At 46.5% G+C, this 23,084-nt stretch overlaps 1 protein-coding gene across 1 annotated transcript in view; it reads right to left on the bottom strand.

Moving 5' to 3' along the window:
- Positions 1 to 10,209: 10,209 nt before the first annotated feature.
- LOC144119713 (uncharacterized) overlaps positions 10,210 to 23,084 on the bottom strand; it is a 30,622-nt gene continuing 17,747 nt past the window's right edge. The window contains exons 4-7 of the mRNA XM_077652269.1: positions 20,172 to 21,248; positions 15,213 to 15,404; positions 10,731 to 10,825; positions 10,210 to 10,287 (exon numbers count right to left, since the gene is read on the bottom strand). Coding sequence (XP_077508395.1) covers positions 10,210 to 10,287; positions 10,731 to 10,825; positions 15,213 to 15,404; positions 20,172 to 21,248 — 1,442 coding nt within the window. The remainder of the gene's footprint in view (positions 10,288 to 10,730; positions 10,826 to 15,212; positions 15,405 to 20,171; positions 21,249 to 23,084) is intronic.

Genomic DNA, 23,084 nt, shown 5'->3' with positions numbered 1-23,084 from the left:
ACCGCTATCTCTGAGGGGCTCGTTGGGCAGCTTTTTGCCGCCCCTGCTTTACTACACACGCGCGTCCGCGATAACGTCATCGCCAAGCACAGGTGCTTTGAGCACCCACGCTGAAGTACGCGATGGCAGCTCGAGCGCCCACGAGAGAGAGCAGACATCTGCAGACATTTTTAAGTTAATATTCGGCTGTAGTACGTTACTGCGAAATGTGTTTAAGCTCCAAGCGGTCGCTGCCCGCGTCTCGGCCAATAATAGCCGAAAGTGTGCCTGTCCTGTTTGTCATTAGAGAAAAACACCAACTGCTGTTGCTCAGGCCACCAGCAGATGGGACCCAGCCGATGTGCAGGAATGCATAGGATACCTTTCCCTTGACGGGGAAAACAGCCTTCGCCAACTACTTCTTAAGTGGCTTCAGTGCCAAACAGATCATTAGCATCTTGAGCAAAGCATGCAAGACGTGGCTCACATGTGCACAGCTAAACATGAAATTGGAATCATCCTCATTGCAGTGTTAGTGCCTCCCAAAACGTCGCTGAAATGCTTAACTGAATTTGGCACCGTCATTCTTGTTGCATTACATCGCACTTTGCAAGACTGCACTTGTCGGGAGTTTCAACCTGGACGCGACGAAAAAAAAAATGGGGCCTCTACGCCGCGTTGGAGAACCTTATACATGGACCCTTATACGGAACCAACTCCCTGCAACTCATCTTTGAAGTTCTCCGCCTTCTCCATTAATAGTTTGAAGATCATCACGACCATCACGACCTACTTCTGTGAGAACGGGTATCGTTTCGCTCACATACGGTGAAAGCCTCAGAAAATGCAAACGCATACGCATGGAACCGTCAAAGAATAGCACTGCCTTGGCAATTTCTATGTTTGAGCGCTGGTGATGTGGTAGCTTCAAAGCTCTCGTACAAACACACTATTGTGTTCGCTTCATAAACGAACACACAACACGCTACTGGTGCTTTTTTTAGCGAATGTATTGAGTCGGTAGCCTTTTTTTCGGCACTAAACCAATTGGACAATCGTACGTTTGCGTGAAATCAGGGACAAGCTTAGGCTAGAGATTGATAACTAAAAATGTCTTATAAGGAAGGGAAATGAGTAATAACTGGCTCACTTTTGATGTACGTCTGAAGGGTATTTTGAGGAAAGAAATGGATTAGAGAGTTAAGGAAGGAAGGAAGCAAGATACGCTGGAGTGGAGCGATTCGTATTAACGTAGGCTGTCTCTGGTTCTTTAACGCCCATTTGCATTGCGCAGCCCTCTGGCGTCTTTTTTCTTTTTTGCCTTCGTAGAAACGCAGCTGCCGCGGTCGGAATTTCAGTCAAGCACCCTCATGGTCAGTAGCAGAACGCCATATTAGGCACTGCCACTTTAGTAGCGAGAACACCGAGACGATTCTGGGAATTATAAACGCTTTATCGTGCTGAACTGCCGAACAGCGTAGATAAACGTTGCGTAGCTGTTACGAGTTTGTGTTACACAAGGAAAGAGCAAACCCATCACGAACAACGCCACTCTTCGACTTGACGTTTGGAGAGGAAGACCCTTGCGGTATCGTTCTAAATTTAGTGACCCACTTGTTGTCAGAAGCCTATTAGCATTGAAAAAAATTCGAAATGTGCTAGAGGCTGTCTTCTTACTGTGTGACTCACCACGTCTATCTCACTAAATAAATCTGGCGTACAGCAGACCGCATACTACGAGGCCTGCATAGCCTCGGGTATCACCGTTTTCCTATGCAAGGTATGGCAAGAAACCGGACATTTTTTTAGGTCACGGCTTGAAAATCTTCGTTCCTGAATCTTTAATGCGCAGCAGGCTCAATTGTTTCGGACACTGAGCCATAAACATCCTCCCTAATGATCTTAAGAACCGAGGTGCTCCTCAACACAGCGAGAGATGTATTTCTGATATAAGTAGAACTTTTTTCAATGCGAAGTGTTTCCTTAAGCCCGTGGCCGGTCGTAATTTTCTTCTCCTTTGATTTCTTGTTTAGCGAACCAGAGGTTCACGGCAGCAAATCAAACACTGTTGCTGAGAAATGTGCGATGACTTTGATGTTTATTGACAGGTCATGCACCTCGAGCTGTTATTGTCAAATGTACGGTTATACTCAGGTCTTCAAAGCTAACAGATGCATTTTATGAAGCACTCTGTTTACATGTTTTCTACGCCACTTCTGAAGCGTCTTTTTAGCAGGGAATTTGCGCAGCCAGCCTCAGTGGCTTGGGTGGAAAAGATGGAGCTATGGTCAAGAAAAATATTTCGGCCACTTTGGTATGAAAAAAGATGTGCCAAAGAAGAACACTTCATTAATGCGCATGGAGCTCGTGCATCTCCCGCCAAAAAACAGATGACCATTACATTTTGCTTTTAGAATCTTTTTTCGCTGAAAACTTGGCGATTACGAGCAAGCAAAATGTAATTCTAAGGATATCGCTTTGTTGACATAAATGTATGGGCGAAAACCTACTTTTATAATTGATATCGATCAAAGCATTCACATCAAATTGTGTTTTTGTTCAGGATGCACCCACCCCGATGGCTCGTTGGTTAGGGCACTCGGCTACAGATCCGGAGTACCCGGGTTCAAACCCAACTGCGGCGACCGCGTTTCGATGGAGACGAAACGCAAAAGGCGCCCGTGTGCTGTGCGATGTCAGTGCGCGTTAAAGATGCCCAGGTGGTTCAAATTATTCCGCAGACCTTCACTACGGCACCACTTCCTATCTTCTCTCAGACCCTCATTTATGGTTTCCTTTACGGCGCGGTTCTGGTGTCCGCCGAATGTGAGACAGTTACTGCGCCATTTCCTTTCCCCAGAAACCAATCTGCATTTTCAGGATGTTTTTTATATAGTTTATCTTGTTCAGGCTTTGCATTAGATATGCTTTCTGACAGCCTGTAGCCTCATTAAAAAGCAAATGCCATTCTTGCCGTCGGTAAAAGGGAAATTTCCTCCGCCGCCGCCATCCAACAGGAAATGGCACAAAGAAGGTCGTGGTAATCTCAGTAAAAGAAGTGTTTAATGTTCCGTGGCAACAAACTAAATGAGTTCCGGAGATATAGCGAGAGCTACGCCCTGAGATATAGGGTTGGCTTGGTATAGCGCTGCGGTGTATCTACCGTTTGTCGGGTCGCTCAGAGAAAATTAAAAAAAAATTCCCTCGGCCTAACCGCTCGCTTGTTATAGCTTAAATTTCACACAAAGATGGTATTTGGCTGTCTACTTTGTTTTGAAATAAGATTTGATGGAGTATTTTGCGTCATTCTGTTGGAATTATTCAACAACCTTCATCGCCTGCGGTGACGGCGGAACAAAACAGCAAACTTTCACAGCAGTAGTACCGGTAGCGCTATATGCAGCCGCCGGAAGGACGAGCTTTCTGCTCTCAGCTAACGTTGAGGCTGCAGCGCAGATGCAAGAGAGAGAAAGCGGTTGAACCGTCGGTTTGAAAGTGCTTTTTGGCTACTGTATCAAAATCGCGCCCGCAAAAAACAGTATTTGCACATGACGGTCCCCATAACCGCACCTTGCATTTCTCCCATGCCTTCATCCGCTGCCTACCTGCACGCTATGGTAGGATACAACTTAAAAAAAACAGCAGTTGTTAACACTGGGCTACGGTCCGCGGCTTACTGTATTACTCCGCCAGCCAGTCACAAAAGTGAACGAAATCAGCTTTTTAATATTTGACTTTATTAAACAAGCCAGGTATCAAAATTCTAGAGCTAACTTTTTTCTCATGGTTAGCTTGTTGTTTAGGTGACAAGAGAAGTTTTAACAACGGCCTACATTTTTGTCGTGGAAGAATTCTGTGCGCCGGTCCGGAATGTGGGCGGAGCTGCACTGCAGACTTAAGTTGTATCCGACTATAGAGTGCTCAATCGTACCGAAGGCGCGTGAATGCGCTACCTGCATAACTGCTGCAAAACGTTGCTGTTTGGAACAAAATCCCGAAGAAGCGGGCGGTTAGGTGGAGATAATTTTTTTTAGACTTTCTCTGATCCATGCGACAGTCGACATGTGCCCCAAACGATGGAAACGGTGTTAAAATAGCGCTGCAGTCTTCTATGCCTTTCGAGGATCGCGATGAGATTAGAAATGGCAACGCGTCTGAATTGATCTGCAAGTCCGGGTTGCGGAAGCTCAGCACGTGTGTCTGAAATAGCGACAATTGTTGTGAGGGATAGTCTGGCTTCACCGAAACCCGAGTTCCTCTCTGAGGAGGCGATGAATAAATAAACCAGAGAGAAACGTAGTTAGAGGCCCAGCACCACGGCTGAGAGCCAACGATGTTCAGCTGGTGCTTTTCAAAGCTGCTGGATCGAATCCTCTTATTTGAATGAAATATTTTATTATAGTGAGGCGAACATACTCTTGTGTGCTGTGTGATATCAGTGAAATGTTAAACAACAAAATGTCTCCGAAGTTAATGCGCAGCTCTATGCAACAGCGCATCCGATAATTTACGTTTACCTTCGGAGGGCTAAAACTCATATACAGATAAAACTCAGTGAGAGTGATCTTTTCCACTCGACATTGGAAGTCATCAGCCGTATCTGCAGTCTTAATCGTCGATCCCTTTATACGCAGTTGTATACATTGATAACGCAAAGCTCTTTTTCATAGCCTACTTCATCTACCCCTGATTTCTTGATTTCACTCCGATTTAACATTCTTCATGTTGATAATAAGGAATTTTCTGCGCCGCCTCAAGAACTCAGGAAATAATATTTCACAAAGCAGCCAGCTTGGTATCACATGCTGCCACATTATCATTTCTTTCAGATTTTGCCACCAGTACTGATCTTAATATTTTTGTCGGAATTCCTTGCGCCACATGCTTCATGGCAATTGAAATAAATATTAAGATCTTCAGGGCGTTTTTTTTTTTTGTAAATACTGGCGTTTTAATATTGCTGTTTCGAGCTCATTTGTCAGTTTCTAAAAAGTTTTGTAACCTGCCTACAAAAAATTAACTATTGGTATTTTATGTCAGGAAACTAACAAATACGCCTTCTTCAGGCCTGCATCTGCTATTTAGGCACAAAATTTTGTTTTCAATCGAATTATAAAATCACACCTGAAGGCGTTAAAAGCAAGAAAAATATAATTGAGAATTTCTTTATATAAACTTGTGCAAATAATGATCTAATGCAAAATGACACCCCTGCTGGGGAATTTAATACTAGCTACGTACATATATATGCAATGGACGTCTATAGAATTATGAATGAAAGAGCTATTTGGGCGAATCAAATATTCAAATATCAATTGCGTACAATCCAAAGAAAGAACGCGCACTGTCTGGAGAGGACATTTAATGAAACCTACATTCTAAACACACTCAGTAAGAACGCATTTCTATGTCGAATGGGAAAAAAGTACTATCATTCAAAAAGAGAAAAACAAACAAAACCAAAGTGAGATTTAGATTGCCGTCATCTGCGGACAACTGTTACCGACATTATTTCTTTAATCGCAGCCGTGGCTTAGGGTGTTGGGCGCCCGTCTCGGCTGCTGGAGGTGGTTGGTTAGAAACTCACCGCCGGACACCCACCGGTAAAAATGGGTACACGGGGGCCCACGGCCTGGCGCCCGGCCTTCTTTAGGGGTGGTCGCTTGGGAAAAGCTCCGAAAACCCCGCTGCGCTCCTCGCGAGCTAAGCCGCAGTTTCGAACGACCTTCGCAGCCTGCTAAAGGTGGTAGGGCACTCCGCTCAACGTGTGATCAGCAAAGCAGCAGCAAAAAAAAGAAAATTAAAGAAAAATAATACATTGCAAACATGTTTTTTTTCTAATGTTGGACCGTAGAAACTGTATACCGAAAATAGAGTCGCGGAAACAAAACAATACGCTCTTCTTCAAGTAACTATGATCTTTTAATCTGAACTGAAGGCGCTTACTCAAAAAGCCACCGCAAAATCAATAGGCATTTGGAAAGCTTTGGCGTGAATAGGCTCTTGAACACACATTCGCAAAAATTCGTTGGAGGCACTTATAGATATTTCGAAACTGCGGGAAGGCGAAAGTCGTTTGGGACTCATTGAACTGATTTGAATTTGCCGCGCTTGAATTCATTTCACGATAAAAGAGAAGAGCACCTAGCGCGAACGAGGCATAGGAAGCGGCGACGGCACGCTGCGCATGCGCAGTGCGTCGGCAGCTGTTGCTTGGCGGTGAATCACAGTGCTTCAACGTACTTTCGTCTGATGTGACGTCATCATCCCCGTTTCATCGTTACTGAGCAATTTTTTACCCAAATTATAGTGCTTTCGGTGACATGACCTTAAGATCACGTGGCATCACAAGGTCACGTGACCTACGTGGTGATGTAACGGACGGATGGTCATCTCGAGTATGAGTCATTAAAGGCTACCGCCTTAAAAGAGAGAACCCACAATGTTTCTTAGGTTTTTCTGTCGCCTACAATTTTTCATTATGAGTACTGCTCTTATAGTGCATGCAGGCACTAGCGTAGAGGAACTGGACAGGCGCTGAAGAAAGAGCACAGTCACGCTTTGTGCAAACAGCGCCCACAGGAAAACTATATGACATTTAGCGTCAACGCGCCATATGTGTTAGCACACATATCGATAATATAACAACCCGGGAACATTATTCATACCGAAAGAAGTGTTTACTTATGATAACGCTGATTATTAAGGTAGTGCTATCTCCCAATGGATAACGGGCACTCTGTGTGTCAGGCATTATACGCTACAACGCAAATTAAGAGCCTTTATGAGTGCTAAACCCTCACTTCCATCCGTACCGGATCACGGCGGTGTGCCTTGCAAGTTCATAAAGGAAGCGTCTTTGCGAATCTTTTCAACATTAATTGTTGCGACATTGTTTGACATGATGCACGCAATGTCAACAAACCCTCCTAGGAATATACTGGATACGCGAATGGCAATGGAAGAGCTGCTGGCTGAGACGAGCAAAACAGTCCAACAGGATATTATTAATTGTAGGGTCCCATCCAGACCCTAGATGGGACTTTCGGCCTCTTGTAATTGTTGTATAATCAGTTTTTAATTGCCGTTGCACACCACTCGCCTCTGCCATACACATATTTATTTTGAATTCAGAGATCTTCTACGTGAAAACATTACTTTTTTCTCTCCCTTTACGAGATGCGTCTGCCGCCGAGTGTTATAGTATTATTCATTCGCCTTGTTTAATCCACTTCGTTCTACTTGAAACCTTTCGCCATACACCAGAAAACTAAAGTTTACATAAATGCCGCAAGGTGTTCTTAGCGTGGCGCATATTTTCGTTACCTGCTTTTCGCCCAAATACTAATATCGATGTGTGACTATTCCAGGCCAAACGTACCAGAATTTGCCCTGAATCATTCCTGATTTATTAGATAAGATTCAATGATTTATAATCTACTGTAGAGAATAATCTGGCGTGACATTTTCGCCAAAAAAAGTTTCTGGGCATATGGCAGGCTTTGGAAGATTCCAGGTGAATGCAAAACTAGGCCTTATTCTAAATTGACAAGCATTTATTATTTTCTTTCGCGCGGCGATTTTTTTTCGGAACATTGCGTAAGCATTGCAGTGTCGAACTCGCGAGCAATAAATTATCGGTACAAAATTTGCTTTATGTTTTCAGCTTTTTTTATTATGCCCCAAAACCTCAACAAAGCGGTATTTTTAAAAAGCGTACGCACCATTTGTGAGCCATATCACACATTTAGTCAGCTACTGACACGCGTGCCTTAGGATAAATATTTAAAAAGTGACTAGTGCAGATGACACAAGATAAATACCTATGATTTCCGTAAAATAAATTGCATTTGGCAGCGCATTCGGTCGCAACAAGTATCAACGTACGAACACGGACATTAGGTCCGCGGTTGCACGTTGTTCAAACACTAATGTTTAACTGTTATTGCTATCAAAACTAGTATTCCATTATATTAATGTTGAAAACTGGTTTTAGCTACAATTCGGAAGACCTCCGATTCCGATTTATAAAATTTTCTCTCTAAACCCAAACTTCAAAAGTAATTTATCTAATCTTAGAAGTCTCATTTAACAGCATACTACCTAGGACATGATGTCCACCATGCTGCACAATCAACCTGCGAAAACTGCATGGTCATATCTCTCAAGAATTTAAAAATATATATAAACAGATTTTAAAAACACGAGCTGTAATCTCTTCTTCTCATGAGTAAAATTTATTCTGAGACAGGGCTTCTCTGTTTTCGTTCACTCTGCCTCTGGGTTTCGCGCTAGGAAACTACAGTGTGACGCCAAACCGCCCGTGTAAGATTTCAACACTTGAATTATGATTTTCAAGAATGTTAATACGAAAAAAGGAAGAAAACGCTACATTTTAGGTGAGGGAAGCTTAGCCTGACAACGTTCTTCTGAATAGGAAGTGAGGGCGGAAATATGCAAATGACCGGCGGCACGTTGTGTCCCTGCTGGTGATTCCCTATTTTCAGCTAGCAGAGAGCATCGAAGGGTGCTAGTCGCAGCCGTCATTGGTGCCTTCTACTCAGTGAAAAGGAACCCTGAAAGAAGTGTTTTTTAATAAGGAGTTCTTTTTTGCAGAAGCCTTTTGCCCGTGCGTTTAAGGCTCTTTTTTAGAACAATCTGATCTCCTGCATACTTGTAAAAGGTGCTTTCGTTTGAGTCAACTGTTATTTAGAAAAATTATTAGATACCTCAGCTGCCGATAACTATTCAATCACATTTTTCATCCATTCATCACACAACATTTTATTGAGCGCGTGCAACGTTTCAAACACTTTTCAGTTTTTTTCCGCCTGTACAGTCACAATTTCCCTTTTTCCATGGCCATGCACTTCTAATCTCCCATTAGTTCTCTGCTTTATTTGGAGCTGCGACGCACTTACAGTCCACATCTATTTCATCCTCGTAGTGCTTTATGTGTCATTATCCCAACGTTTGTCTTCACTTCTTTCCTAATTGTTAGCGTGCCCTTTTTTCATGCATATGTTGCCTTCATTTTCTTATACTCGAGACGTCTATGGCCTCTGAGAGTGGTTATCGGACAGGCTGATGTTCAAGGTGCCTCATCAGGGGTACTGCCTAATATTATCAAACCTGATATATTCTCGCTAAATATAAATATTGTAGCGTCTCCTTCGTCGTTACATATATTTAAAAACTATCTCGTGAATTTAATCATATCGTAAACATAGTGCGCGACATTCGCCTTCATCTGTACATTGTACAGATCTGTACATGTATTCATCACCATCGCTCATCTTCGTTTTCGAAAGTGTGGCCGCCATCCCTGCAGGTGTGAATAAAGCTTGCTCCGTCCTGTCTCGCAGGCGGTGGACGTGCGTCGGCAACCATTCTTCTGCGCAAAGGCACAGCAACCGCTTCTGTGGCTACCGCTCAAGCTGTCACTGTTCTTTCCTCTTCTCCGTCAAGCTCCGCTATTTCGACCAATGCTTCACCTTCTGCACCTATTTCAGCTACAATCAGCACCGATCTCATGCCGGCTCAAAAAGAATTGCTTGCCGTCTTGACCAAGCATGCCGCGTCTTTCGATACACAGTCAACCGTTTTGGACCTCCGCGGCTACGCGTCGCATCTATACTGACGGTTCGACCATTGTTCGCCGTCGCCCGTAACGTGTGCCTTCTAGTGAGCGCAAAATTATTCAAGAAAATGTGGCCGACATCCTCAAACGCCGCATCATACTCCCGTCTTCAAGTCCTTGGTTTTCACCTCCTGTGTTCGTTCAAAAGACGAATGGGTCAGTACACTTTTGTGCAGGCTCTGGCACCCAGAATAGGATCCCTCGAAAGGATGTTTTTCGTCTGCCTCGGACTGACGACGCCGTTGACAGTCTGCTAGGCGCTCAATTTTTATCTAGTCTCGAGCTAAGATCAGGATACTGGAAAATATCCATGCATGAGGAGGACAAAGAAAAGACAGCTTTCGCCACACCCGATGGCTTATACGGGTTCACCGTTATGCCATTCGGCCTGTAGCATGCTCCAGCCTCGTTGGAACACATGATTGACACCGTTCTCCGCAGCTTGATATAGAAAAACTTGTCTCTGCTATCTGGACGACATATTTATTTTCTCCTCGAGTTTTTATGACCACCTTGCTCGCCTCGATGAAGTTTTGAGTGCCCTTTCCGAGGCCGGCATTCAGTTAACCACGAAGAAATGTTGCTTTGCTTCAACTTCTATCAAAGTCCTCGGCCGCGTCGTCAGTGACAAGGGTGTACAGCCTGACCCTGACAAAGTTACTGTCGTTCTACATTTTCCCCACCCAACGCGCGTTAAACCCTGCGTAGTTTTCTGGGACTGGTGTAATACTTTTGTGGCTTCATCCGCAGTGTCGCCTCCATCGTGGCCCCTTTAGATCAACTTCCTGGGGCTAGCACACCTTTCGTTTGAGCCTGCGAGGCCGCCTTTACGTCCCTAAAGCAGGCTCTAACATCTGATTTGATACTGGCCCACTTCGATAACAACGCCCCAACAATTTTACACACGGACGTCAGTGGACACAGCGTTGGTGCTGTTCTTCTGCAACGCCAGCACTCGTCGAGTGAGCAAGTCATTGTCCTTGCAAGTCGTACCATCACTTCTGGCGAACACAACTACGCAATTACTAAACTAGAGCGTCTCGCTGTTGTCTGGGCTGCTCAGAAAATTCACCCCTGTTTGTACGACCGCCACTTTTCTGTCGTCACTTACCATCATGCCCTGTGCTGGTTGTTGCCACAGAAGTCCTTGTCCGGGCGTCTCGAACGCTGGATTCTCCGCCTGTAGGAATTTGACTTTACCGTCACCTACAAACCGGGAAAAAAACACAGGGACGCCGATGCGCTCTCTCCCCGCCGCTCGCGTCACCGACATTTACCTGCGTGACTGCCGCTTCTCCATCCCTCGAATTTGCCCATTCAACGGCTATCTCGACCTTGAAAGCCGCAGCGAATGGTTTGATGCCCACTCCCAGGCTCGGCGACCTCGCCTCAGCACAGCGGGCTGACCCTTGCTGTCGGACTCCCATCGATCGCCTGAGTGGCGCTAAGAGGCCTCCAAATGCCCGCCTCACTCGCCAACTTAACTGTTTCAAGCTGGTCGACGACATCCTTCTTTGGTGCAATTATAGCGCCCTCGGTCACTCCTGGGTACTTGTCATACCCCGTTCCCTTCGCCATGAAGATTGGTAGGCATTTCACGACGACCCAACTGCCGGTTACTTAGGCTCCCAGATAACATATGACCGCATCAAGAGCCGTTTCCTCTTGCCTGGTCTCTCAGCTTTTGTTAGAAAATATAATCAAGTTTAAAGTTTATTGAGTAACGCACACAGTAATAGTGATTAAAATAAAATTAGTACAGAAGGAGGTCTCATAGTAGAGGACTGTCGGAGGGACCTCCTTGCATTCCTTGCCAGCGCCACAAACGCGCCACGTCGCCTCTTGCGGGCGTCCTAAAGCCTCTAACCTGTACGTCTTTTCTCCCCCTTCGAAGACGTTGGCTTGACCTCTGCAGTCTTTTACCGTTAACTCCAACAGGCAAACGTTGGATCGTCCCCGCCATCGACCACTTAACGAGATACGCTGAAACAGCACCCGTTCATTTCGGCTCTGCTTCTCAAATTTCCCATTTCTTCCTGACTGCCATACCTCTGCGCCAGGGAACCCCTCGTGTCATTATCAGTAACCGTGGCAAATCATTCTTCTTCAATGTTCTCGCCGAAGTTCTCCATACTGTCCACAAAACCGCTTCCACCTATCGCCCCCCGACCAATGGGCTCACAGAACGCTCATATATGCTGTTTGCGTATATCCAGCCCGATTGCACCAACTGGGACACCATGCTTCCTTTCGTTACCTTTGCTTACAACACTGGAGTGCAAAGAACAACCTTTTTTCCCGTTTCTTCTTGTGTATGGCCAGCCATCTGCCTTCACTCTCGAATGATCTTTTTTTCTCGGCCCCCCGCCCCTAACCTCTTAAGCCTTCTCACACGAAGTATTTACTTCACGTCTTGCATACTGCATTTTCATTGCCCGGCTGAATACCGACGCCTACCAAGCCTCCCGGAAAAGCACCTACGACTTCACCCACCATATTGTGTCCTTTTTCCCTTGCGATGAAGTGTTGCTGTGGACTCCAGTGCGCACCCCCGTCTTGTGCGAAAAATTTCTCGGTACCTGTATTAGTCCGTACACCTTTCTCGAACAAACGGCCCTTTTGAACAATCGCGTTGCCCTGTCAGTCCTGTTACTGACCGTCGTTGCCGCGGCGCAGAGATCGTCCATGTTTCGCGTTTAAAGCCCTTCGCCCATCGCCCCACTTCACAAAAACCTGCGCCCGGGCCGGTCGCTATTGTCCATGACGGAAAAAACTGTAAGCACAGTGCCGTGACCACCGTCTTCATCTGCATATATTCATCATCGTGTGACCTTCGCCTTCATCTGCACATGCTTGTGTTCATCTTCATCGCTCATCTTCGTCTTAGGAGGTGTGGCCGCCATACTTGCGAGCATGAATAAAACTCCTTTCATCCTATCTCAATATATATTGACTAACAGTAGTCTACGTTGAGAGTATATAAAGGCAAGAAGCCATGACGTCTGACCTTTCTTTTTGGTATCTACCAGATATTACATCCCAACCTACTGTCTCGCATCTGTTTTATATCTATTACAGAATAATGACCATTAGTTATCAGGAACAAATATGCCTTGATCTTGAACGGACGCCAGCTGTCGCCAGTATGCCTGCAGTTTCCTAAGCTATGTTTACTTTATTCTCTCGAGCAATTTCTTTTACTATTATGAAGGGAGCCAATAGCGACCGAATACAAGGAAAACTTAGGTGAATGTTTTTAACGTGTTTCGTTTATCATTGAGAACAGCAGTATATTCAATTTTTTTTTTACCGGAAGTAAAAAGTATTAGAAAGTTTAAGAAAAGACAACAACAGCCAATGAGATCCGAACACCGGACCTTCGTACACCGCGTACGGTGCTCTACCAAGTGAGCTATGGCGGTGGAAGTACAACCTTCCATTTTTTAGTGTATTTGTGTTGCGTTTAGCGTAACATATAGAGAGCTCACCAGCACCACCTTGTGCATAGCCGCGAGTGTAGAACGTCCACTAATACAGCAAGTGTCACGTGGAACGCGACAAAATGCCGAGGCCGGCACCCGTGCGGGAACCCTCATATGATACCTGAGGCAGCATATACGATAACTACCAGAACCGAGACCGTGGTTAACCTATTTAGGAGGCAGGTCGTTCTATGTTCGCCGCTAACGAAGCCGGTGACGCAGGAGAACACTCTCAAGGTTGGGTGAAAGTGAAGGAATGTTTTTAACGCCCGGCCGCATACTGCGAACGCTACGCCCCGCGCCCAAACCCACTGCGTTTGGTTTGGTTTTATGGCGTTTCACTTAAACAGACTCAAGCTATGAGTGACCATGTAGTGAAGGCCTCCGCATAATTTAAACCGGGTGCGGTTCTTTAAAGGGGCTGCGAAACACTGCTTGAACGGATGCCCTTTGCACTTCAAATGGGTTCTTTATGTCACACAGATGCTGACTCAAAAGGAATTACGAGAATCGATGCATAAGAACGGGAGTTATTCAATGAAAAAATTTCAAAATACAAGCAAACAAAATGCTGCTCTCAACTCGATTTTCGCGCAGCTTCCCATTCCCATTTCATTCTCCCAATGACGACACACTGCGCGACCAATCAAAACCGCCTATCTGAGCACGTGGCGGAAGTCTGCACTCCATGGTTGCCTGTTCTCTGTAACTCGTTCATGCCAAAGCTGACAACGCCGTTTGCATGGTTACAACAACTATGTGAACGCCCAGCTGACCCAGCGATGCTTCATCGTCACGTCGACGGCACAGAAGAGAAAACTGATCAATGACGTTCCCTTACTTATGGATCCCAACTCGAGCGCGAGATACTGCGACGTTGTGACGGCCTGCGCAAGATATCAGACACACTTAGCATAGCGCGTACGGCTACTGCTTACCGCCTACCATCGCCCGTCGCTCCTAGCGCGCGGGTTGGTCTCGGCGAGCAAGGAGCGCGCGCTGTTGACGGGAGCGTGGCGCCAACTGGCGCCGCCGCCCGGTGATCCTCCACAAGCTGACGATGCGCACTGTCTACTAAATGTGAAACGAACGCATCCTTTCTTGTGATCGAAATTAACGCTTATAGAGTGCAATGGCTGGATCGGATCGATTCCGCAAAGCCACTCTCAGATACATAAAGAGTACCCATAAGTGTTGAGTGCTAGGTCGTAGGTTTACAGAGAGGCGCAAAGTCCTTCGATGCAAAGAGTAGCCAGAGCCTCTGGTGGTTTATGTTTGTTTTACTTGCTTTACAGCGCTTTTATCTAAGGCAAACAAGTTGGTTTTGTTAATGTAATATAAAACACAAAAACTTGACAACACGCATCTCTACTTATTAACACAATTTGCAGTATATTTACTCTTTGTCCAATCATCAAGCGCCCACTAAGTGATGTCATATCCGCTGATAAAAGCCGCCACTGTATGGTGTCACCGTCAGCGCCACGAATTTGCTTTTATGAGCTAATTAAAATATTAAAAACCGCAGTATACGCGGTACGACCGATGCTAATAGCATCACTATAACTAATTCTATGCAACCAACAGGCAAAACAATGCACTGAAAATGCGTTTCGGGGCCCCTTAAACATGGACTGATACCGCACAGTTCACGGGCCTCTAGCATTTCGCCTCCATCAAAATGCGATCGCGTGCGGCCGCGATCGATTCTACGGCTTTCGGGTCTGCAAGCGAACACATTAACTACTGAGCCACCGTAGCGGCTCAACGCCTGCTTCCACTCTTTCTTTCATATTAGGGATGTTATAGCGAGCCCCTGATTTCTCTCCCCTTGCCTGTTCAATTCTGTTAGCAATGTAATATTTCATACGAGATACTTTCTCATTGTGCATGTACCGTAGGAGCACCCTATTCATCAGTTCAGATCACATTTCCGTGGATATGAATTAAGCAGAGGCCTCGGTGGAACAGTATAAAATGCAATTACTGCACAGAAAGCAGTATTCGAAAACACACCAGATACTTGTTTATTATTATTTCTTCTCAAGACCTAACGCCACAAAGTTTTTCATATCTTGATGACACCAACTGTGACCGCTAGAATTAGGTACATTCGTTGGGGAAAGACAGCTCGCTGCGCTTCGCGGCACCAGGGTTTTTTTCTTGATGCTCAATTATCCAGCTTTTCTTTTGGTTCAGTGTAGACCACCGCAAGAGGAGGAAAAAAACGGCCGCAGTAAAATGAAGACCTGCTAAGGAATAGTACAGGCTGTTATATGATCCATGTTTGTCTCTAAAGAAACCTGCAAACAAAGTAGAACAAAATTGTTAGTAGGTGACGAAATATAAATTCGTTTCAATGCGCAAAAATTATGCAAGCATTACTCAATAAATACTAAAAAAAGTATAAACGGATCTACAGTGAGCTCGCAGCAGCATGGTACTACGTGAAACCCTATTCGTTTTTCTCGCTTTACGAAGACTTTACCGCGACAGCTGTTACTGCCTCAATAGCGAGATCATGGGCGCGTAGGTGAACGTTCTCGTCCGCAGTTTGAAGAAGAAAATGTTGTGTTGGGGGGGCAAAGGAAGACGCGCGGAGGAGCGACATGCTGAAACTCGACGTGGCGTCTGCGCCGATGATAGCAATTGCGTTTACAACACATGTGCGGCGCCCAATTCTGTGTGCGCGTGCTGCAAGAGTGACTTAAGTTTCCCCGGCCACAGCTAAACGGAAAGATCCGAGAGAGCCGCGTTTTGTGCCACGTCCTGCAAGCTCTGAGTTGCGAGCTGGTGACTACTTCGGTTATACACCGCGGCGGGCGCTTGCGTGTGTTCATTTCTGCTTGTATTATCCTCATCTCTCTTCAACAGCAATGTGCTGCCTGTGCACCAGCAGAGTTTAAACCAAGGAAGACGCACTGGCGAAGACGGGTACAAGTTCGTAGGTTGCTTGACAAGCATAGGCAGTGGAACCATGGAAGCCACGTGTAATGGGCAGCTGCCGCCACATGTGCACCCAGTTATATAATGTACGTCTGCGCTAAGCCCCAATTTTTAGCACCTCCAAGACTTGCTCGGTACAAGAATGCGAACCACATTCCCTCTCTGTGAGAGCACTCATTGCCAGATCATTGGTGTCTGACGCCCTCGACATACACTGGACCATGCCATTCGGGTGGCTTCTGACCACGTCAGTAAGCCAGACGCTGGTCGACCTCGAAAACCTGTCAGAAGTAATGTATTTGTGCACTGCTGAAAAAGAAGTTTGAGGTGTATCATCGGAGTAATAGAGAGAAAACTTGGGTGCGCTTCTTTTACGTTTTCATCAGTACAACTAAAAATGTGGTGAAAGTAGCGTTACGAGTTGTATCTGCGCCGTCAGCTTTTCCACTTTGAATTCATTTATGCCCATGATGAGCTAGCAAACTAGAATAAAGTAATTAGAAGCTACCGGGAGGTTAAACAACCACGGCTCCGCAAAATCTTTCGATGGCATTCTCGAACCCGTTGGTGCATGATAGGAAACAGCTGCAGCGATGGCGTAGAGGTAGAACATCCGCCTCGCGTGCAAGAGGACCGGGGTTCAAATCCTGGTGCCGCGCAATTCTCCACCGGGTTTAAAAAAAAAAATCCGCGTGTAGATGGAATTGCATACCCAGGCCTGGAGTGCGGCCTTATCTCGGTGACCAGAACCGACAACGCACTCTCTCACCAGAACAGGATTTGGCCACCCTGGTGTAGTACTTGGCCACAACCTTCTATGATCAAACCAATTAACCCTCGGCCCTCAGTCCCCAGCGGCTGCAGAGCAACTGACCACGGCGGCGGTCAGACCTGTGACGCAGCGGAGGGTGCTAAGAATCTCTGGCTCCGGACAGACCGCCATTGGAATCTGAACCTGGCAACGTTTAACGCTAGAACTTTAGCCAGTGAGGCTAGCCTAGCAGTGCTGTTTGAGGAAATAGCGGGAATTAAATGGGATGTGATAGGGCTTAGCGAAGTTAGGAGGACAGGTGAGGCGTATACAGTACTAAAGGACGGACACATAATGTGCTATCGCGGGCTAGAGGATAGACGAGAACTAGGTGTGGGTTTCCTCATTAATAAGGATATTGCTGGCAACGTAGAGGAGTTCTACAGTATTAACGAGAGGGTAGCAGCTATAGTAATTAGGCTGAATAGGAAGTACAAGCTGAAAGTAGTGCAGGCCTACGCACCCACATCCAGCCATGATGACCAGACCGTTGAAAGCTTCTATGAGGACGTAGAATCAGCAATGAATAGAGTAAAATCGCAGTACACTGTACTGATGGGCGACTTCAATGCGAAGGTGGGCAAGAAGCAGGCTGACGACCACGCGGTAGGTGACTATGGGATAGGCTCTAGAAATAGCAGGGGAGAGTTATTAGTCGAATTCGCAGATATAAATAATTTACGGATCATGAATACCTTCTTCCGCAAACGAGAAAACAGGAAGTGGACCTGGAAGAGCCCCAATGGTGAGATTAAAAATGAAATCGACTTCATACTATGCGCTAAACCTGGCATCATTCAGGATGTGGCCGTCCTCGGAAGGGTGCGTTGCAGCGACCATAGAATGGTAAGGTCTAGAATTAGCTTAGACTTGAAGAGGGAACGGAAGAAGCTAGCGAAGAAGAAGATCATTAACGAGTTAGCCGTAAGAAGGAAAGCACAGGAGTTTAGGATAGCGCTGCAAAACAGATACTCGGCTTTAACTGAGGAAGATGATCTTGATGTTCATTCAATGCACGATAACCTGACATCAATAATTACGGAGTGCGCAGTAGAAGTAGGCGGTAGGACAGTTCGAAAAGATACCGGGAAGCTATCTCAGGTGACGAAAAGATCTGATTAAGAAGCGCCAAAACATGAAGGCATCTAACACTACCGATAGAATAGAACTAACGGAGCTATCAAAGTTAATAAATAAGCGCAAGGTAGCCGACATAAGGAAGTTTAATATGGAGAGAATCGAGCATGCTATAAAGAACGGAGGTAGCCTAAAGACAGTGAAGAGGAAACTAGGCATAGGTAAAAACCAGATGTATGCATTAAGAGACAAGCAGGGCAATGTCATTAGCAATATGGATAAGATAGTTAACGTAGCCGAAGAGTTCTACACAGACCTGTACAGTAGCCAATGTAATCAGAGCGCTAATGAGAAAGACAGCAGTGCACAGCAATGCGTCATCCCGCCAGTAACGAAAGATGAAGTAAAGAAAGCCTTAGAAGCAATGAAAAGGGGAAAAGCAGCTGGGGAGGATCAGGTAACAGCAGATCTGTTGAAGGATGGAGGGGACATCGTGCTAGAAAAACTAGCCACCCTGTATACGCAATGCCTTATGACCTCGACTGTACCAGAAGCTTGGAAGAATGCAAACATTATCTTAATTCATAAGAAGGGAGACGCCAAGGACTTGAAAAATTACAGGCCGATCAGCTTACTATCCGTTGCCTACAAAGTATTTACTAAGGTAATCGCTAATAGAGTCAGGGCAACGTTAGACTTTAATCAACCAAATGATCAGGCAGGCTTTCGTAAAGGATATTCCACAATAGATCATATTCACACTATCAATCAGGTGATAGAGAAATGCGCAGAATATAACCAACCTCTATATATAGCTTTCATTGATTACGAGAAAGCATTCGACTCAGTGGAAACCTCAGCCGTCATACAGGCATTGCGTAATCAGGGGGTAGAAGAGCCTTATGTCAAAATACTGGAAGATATATATAGCAACTGCACAGCTACTATAGTCCTCCATAAAGTCAGCAATAAAATTCCAATAAGGAAGGGCGTCAGGCAAGGAGACACGATCTCGCCAATGCTGTTCACTGCATGTTTGCAGGAGGTATTTCGAGGCCTGAATTGGGAACAGTTGGGAATAAGAATAAATGGAGAATACCTAAATAATCTCAGATTTGCTGATGACATTGCCTTGCTGAGTCACTCAGGAGGTGAACTGCAAATCATGATCAACGAGTTAGACAGGCAGAGCAGATCGATGGGTCTAAAAATTAACATGCAGAAAACCAAGGTAATGTTCAACAGCCTAGCAAGGGAACAACAGTTCACAATTGGCAGCGAGAGCCTAGAAATTGTGCCGGAATACGTCTACTTAGGGCAGGTAGTGACAGCTGATCCGGATCATGAGAGGGAGATAACTAGAAGGATAAGAATGGGGTGGAGCGCATATGGCAAATTCTCGCAGATCATGAGTGGCAGTTTACCAATTTCCCTCAAGAGGAAAGTGTACAACAGCATAATCTTACCGGTACTCACCTACGGGGCAGAAACGTGGAGGCTAACGAAAAGAGTTCAGCTTAAGTTAAGGACAACGCAGCGAGCCATGGAAAGAAAAATGATAGGTGTAACGTTAAGAGATCGGAAGCGGGCCGAGTGGGTGAGGGAACAAACACGGGTTAATGACATCCTAGTCGAAATCAAGAGAAAGAAATGGGCTTGGGCAGGGCATGTAATGCGAAGGCAAGATAACCGCTGGTCTTTAAGGGTAACGGAGTGGGTTCCAAGAGAAAGTAAGCGTAGCAGGGGGCGGCAGAAGGTTAGATGGGCGGATGAGATTAAGAAGTTTGCAGGCAAAGGGTGGATGCAGCTGGCAAAGGATAGGGTTAATTGGAGAGACATGGGAGAGGCCTTTGCCCTGCAGTGGGTGTAGTAAGGCTGATGATGATGATGATGATGATGAGGAAACAGCTTACGCATTTTTTAAATACTCTCTCAGGGCAAACCAGTTGCAGCGCATCAAAATCATAAAGAGCATCCATGAAATGCGTCAGAGAATATTTCCAGAGGAGATAATTAGTTCTTCTGCGTGCCGATTTATTTTGTAGCTACTAAGGCAGCGTTATGCACTCAGATTCACAAATCTGTCAACAAGAAAACAAAGTTCGATACAAGAAGGTAAACAAAAAGAGGAAGAATGTCCACTGCCACATCATATGGAGAGAATCTTATTCAAGGACCTTCTTTTTGCATATAAAGAAATAATCCGTCTTCTCCGAGCTCCTCGTGTGCAACTCACCTAATATTGAAGGACTGCAAAACAGCATCGGCACCACAAAGATGCCTGTGGTAGCCCACGCTGCTGGAACAGCCTCGATGCCGAAGTGGTCAGCCGCGACCACGTGCTTCATGGCCGTGAGGCTGCCAAGGGATATCCACGCCACTGCTGCGCAAGCGGCATACGCACTGAACGTTCTCGTAAAGCCGAGCAAAGCAATGCTGGCTGCGAAGAGGCAATAGCAAGCGCCGGCGAGTACCGTGCGGCTTACAAAGCCCACGTCTGCTAAGAACGGCAGCACCGTGCGACCAAAAATCTGCGATGGCGCCGAGCACACTATTGACATGTCGGCCTGGAAGCGTGTTGCGCCACGGTCTAGCGCCGAGTCCACGATGGTCGCCAAAAATACGTACTCAGAGTAGTCGGCCAGGACCGCCCCGAACACAACAACCCAATACACGGGCCTCAGTAGAAGCGTTGCCAGAGGCAATGGGTTCTGGTGCTTGTCCCAGGCTCCCTCTTGTGAGTTAGCATTCACCTTAACAGCGTTTTTTTTGTGGTCATTGTTATGCTGGGCGGGCATCCTGCTAATTACTGACAGGGACTGTGAGCACATCTCATTTCCTCTTGATACGGCTAAAGCGTTCCGGACTGAAATTTCACTCGTTGAGTTGCTGTCAGTGCTGCTACGCTTTTCAAAGACCCTGTCGTCTGTTCCTGCTACAAGACTTGGTGCGACTCTGTTTGTGTCGTGTGCGCTCTCTTCTAAAGAGCTTCTGACATTTAGAGCGCCAGCTCCAGTTTTATCCTCCGAAATTTTGCACAGTCGTCTTTTCTTCACGTAGAGCGACTTTCGGCTCAGGGCAGGCTCTTTAAGTGCGTACACAAGAGGTGTAACGTTCAGGCTAATGGCACCCAAAAGTAGAAACATTTGACGGAAGGAAAAAACAGCCTCAAGTTGAGAGAGAAGAGGTGGGTAGATCAGCGACGCGAGCGAGTATCCGGCGTAACGAATGCCTGTGGCTGTTGCCCTATATTTGTCGAAGTACCTCATCAGGAGCACGGTGACTGCCACGGCCACAATCCCAGATCCTGCGCCTGCGAACATGAAAGACAATGGAAGAATGTGGTAGGAATGCATGTGCTTAGCAGATTTTGTTTGACCTTATGATATGTGATTGTCCAAAATGCACTCCAAAATTTTCGCCTGATTTAGAATGATATTTGTCAGCTTTAGACTGCATTGATACCCGATTTAATCGAGGTGCAGCGCTGGGCTGCGTGAGAAACATTGAGAAACCTGCATTTTTTGTAATAGTATTCAGAGCATACCAAAGCGATAAAATACAAAGATATTGTTTAGCGACAGGGGAGCCTCCACAATGTAAGATTTATTGCATACCTACGAATTGGTAGTGCAATGGCCGCCGGAGAAATGCGGTAGATTGTGATGTGCGCGCATCGGAACACAGCGTGGCGCGGGCGGCAGGGCACGTGAAAATGGTGACGTCAAAGCCGAAGAGGAGAAAGTGTGTCATGAAATTTCCTCAACATCTCTCAAAGTTTATTTGTTTTCAAAGATTTCTTTATTTATATTGTTACGTGGTGGCAAGCCAAGGAAGGCACGACATGATGACAGAATGAAGATATGATTTAATGGCTCAAGGCCTAGCGCGAGCACTCCGTCCCGCGCCACTGCCCTCTTCTTCGTCTTCATAGCATGACCCCGGTCCTCCGAGCGATCGTCCCGATCGATTGCTAGAATTGCGGTGAGGTGACAATGAGCATGGCCAGAAAGGGTAGAAGAAGATGAAAGGCTTGCCACCAAGATGAAGGAGATTGTCTGGTGGACGGTTGCCCCCGGTGCTTCGGGTCCAGCGGTCGGTCACCCACTGCCTAAGGTCAAGGGTTGAGGGATCGCCGCACAGCCTGGGCGGGGGTGCCGTCTTGGTTCGGGTCGTAGTCGGGTCATCGTACGTCAGGTCCTGGTCGCCGTGTCTTGTGTTCGGGGCTGGGGAAGGGGCGGGGGAAAGCGGCTGGTCGGTTCTGGTCAGTTCGAGCTGGGGTTGAGCCGGGCGGCGGAGCCCAGGTCCCCTCGGTCGACGACGAAGGCGAGCTGAAGGCGGCGATGCTCCGGGGACTAGGATGACGATGAGTACCCAGCACCTCACACCAAATGTTACGTGGTGGCAAGCCAAGGAAGGCACGACATGATGACAGAATGAAGATATGATTTAATGGCTCAAGGCCTAGCGCGAGCACTCCGTCCCGCGCCACTGCCCTCTTCTTCGTCTTCATAACAATATTTATGATCGGCTTGAGATAACCCTGTATGAATTTTCTCCTGTTTGGATCTGCAACAAACCCTGGCCAATCCCCCGCCGTGTGTATGCGCCATCACTTTTTAGGCAAAAGCAACAAAAGGAGCGGAGTTCTGACGAGTCAAGAAAGCGAGTTCCGAAGGAAAGGAGCCGATTGAAAGAATCGTGACTCGAGCATACGGACTAAGCCGGTCGGTCACAGGGCCGTGTTGCTGTGGGCCTCCCTCGTGTGCTTCTGGCTTTTTCGTTTCTTTCGCTTGATGCATCCCATGGCGATTCATTCCTTTCGCTTGCTGAGTAGGGACTTTCTGATCCTGTGACCTGCTGAAATGTTGTGGCATTCTGGCTTCTTAGCCTTGTTCCCTGTGCGGCTTCTTGTCTCCCGGGGGCTAGAGTTCCAGCGAAACCTTGCGCCTCACCTTTCATTCGGGTGGAGTCTTGTAGTGGCTGACGTTGTTGAAACTTGCGAAAGCGTCGAGCGTCCCAGGCCATCGTTGGCCCAGCTGGCTCACCGGCAGCGTCGAGCCAGCCACCACTTTTCTAGAGTCGCCACCCAGTGCTGCACTTAACCTCCGTCACTTCTAAAGACGCCTGCGCCTCAGCTGTACGGTCA

This window comes from Amblyomma americanum, chromosome 2 (genome assembly GCF_052857255.1).
Source record: "Amblyomma americanum isolate KBUSLIRL-KWMA chromosome 2, ASM5285725v1, whole genome shotgun sequence".
In the NCBI taxonomy this organism is placed as follows: Eukaryota; Metazoa; Arthropoda; class Arachnida; order Ixodida; family Ixodidae; genus Amblyomma; species Amblyomma americanum.
Note: the sequence above shows the minus strand (reverse complement) of the source record. Positions and strands in the feature narration are given on the sequence as shown.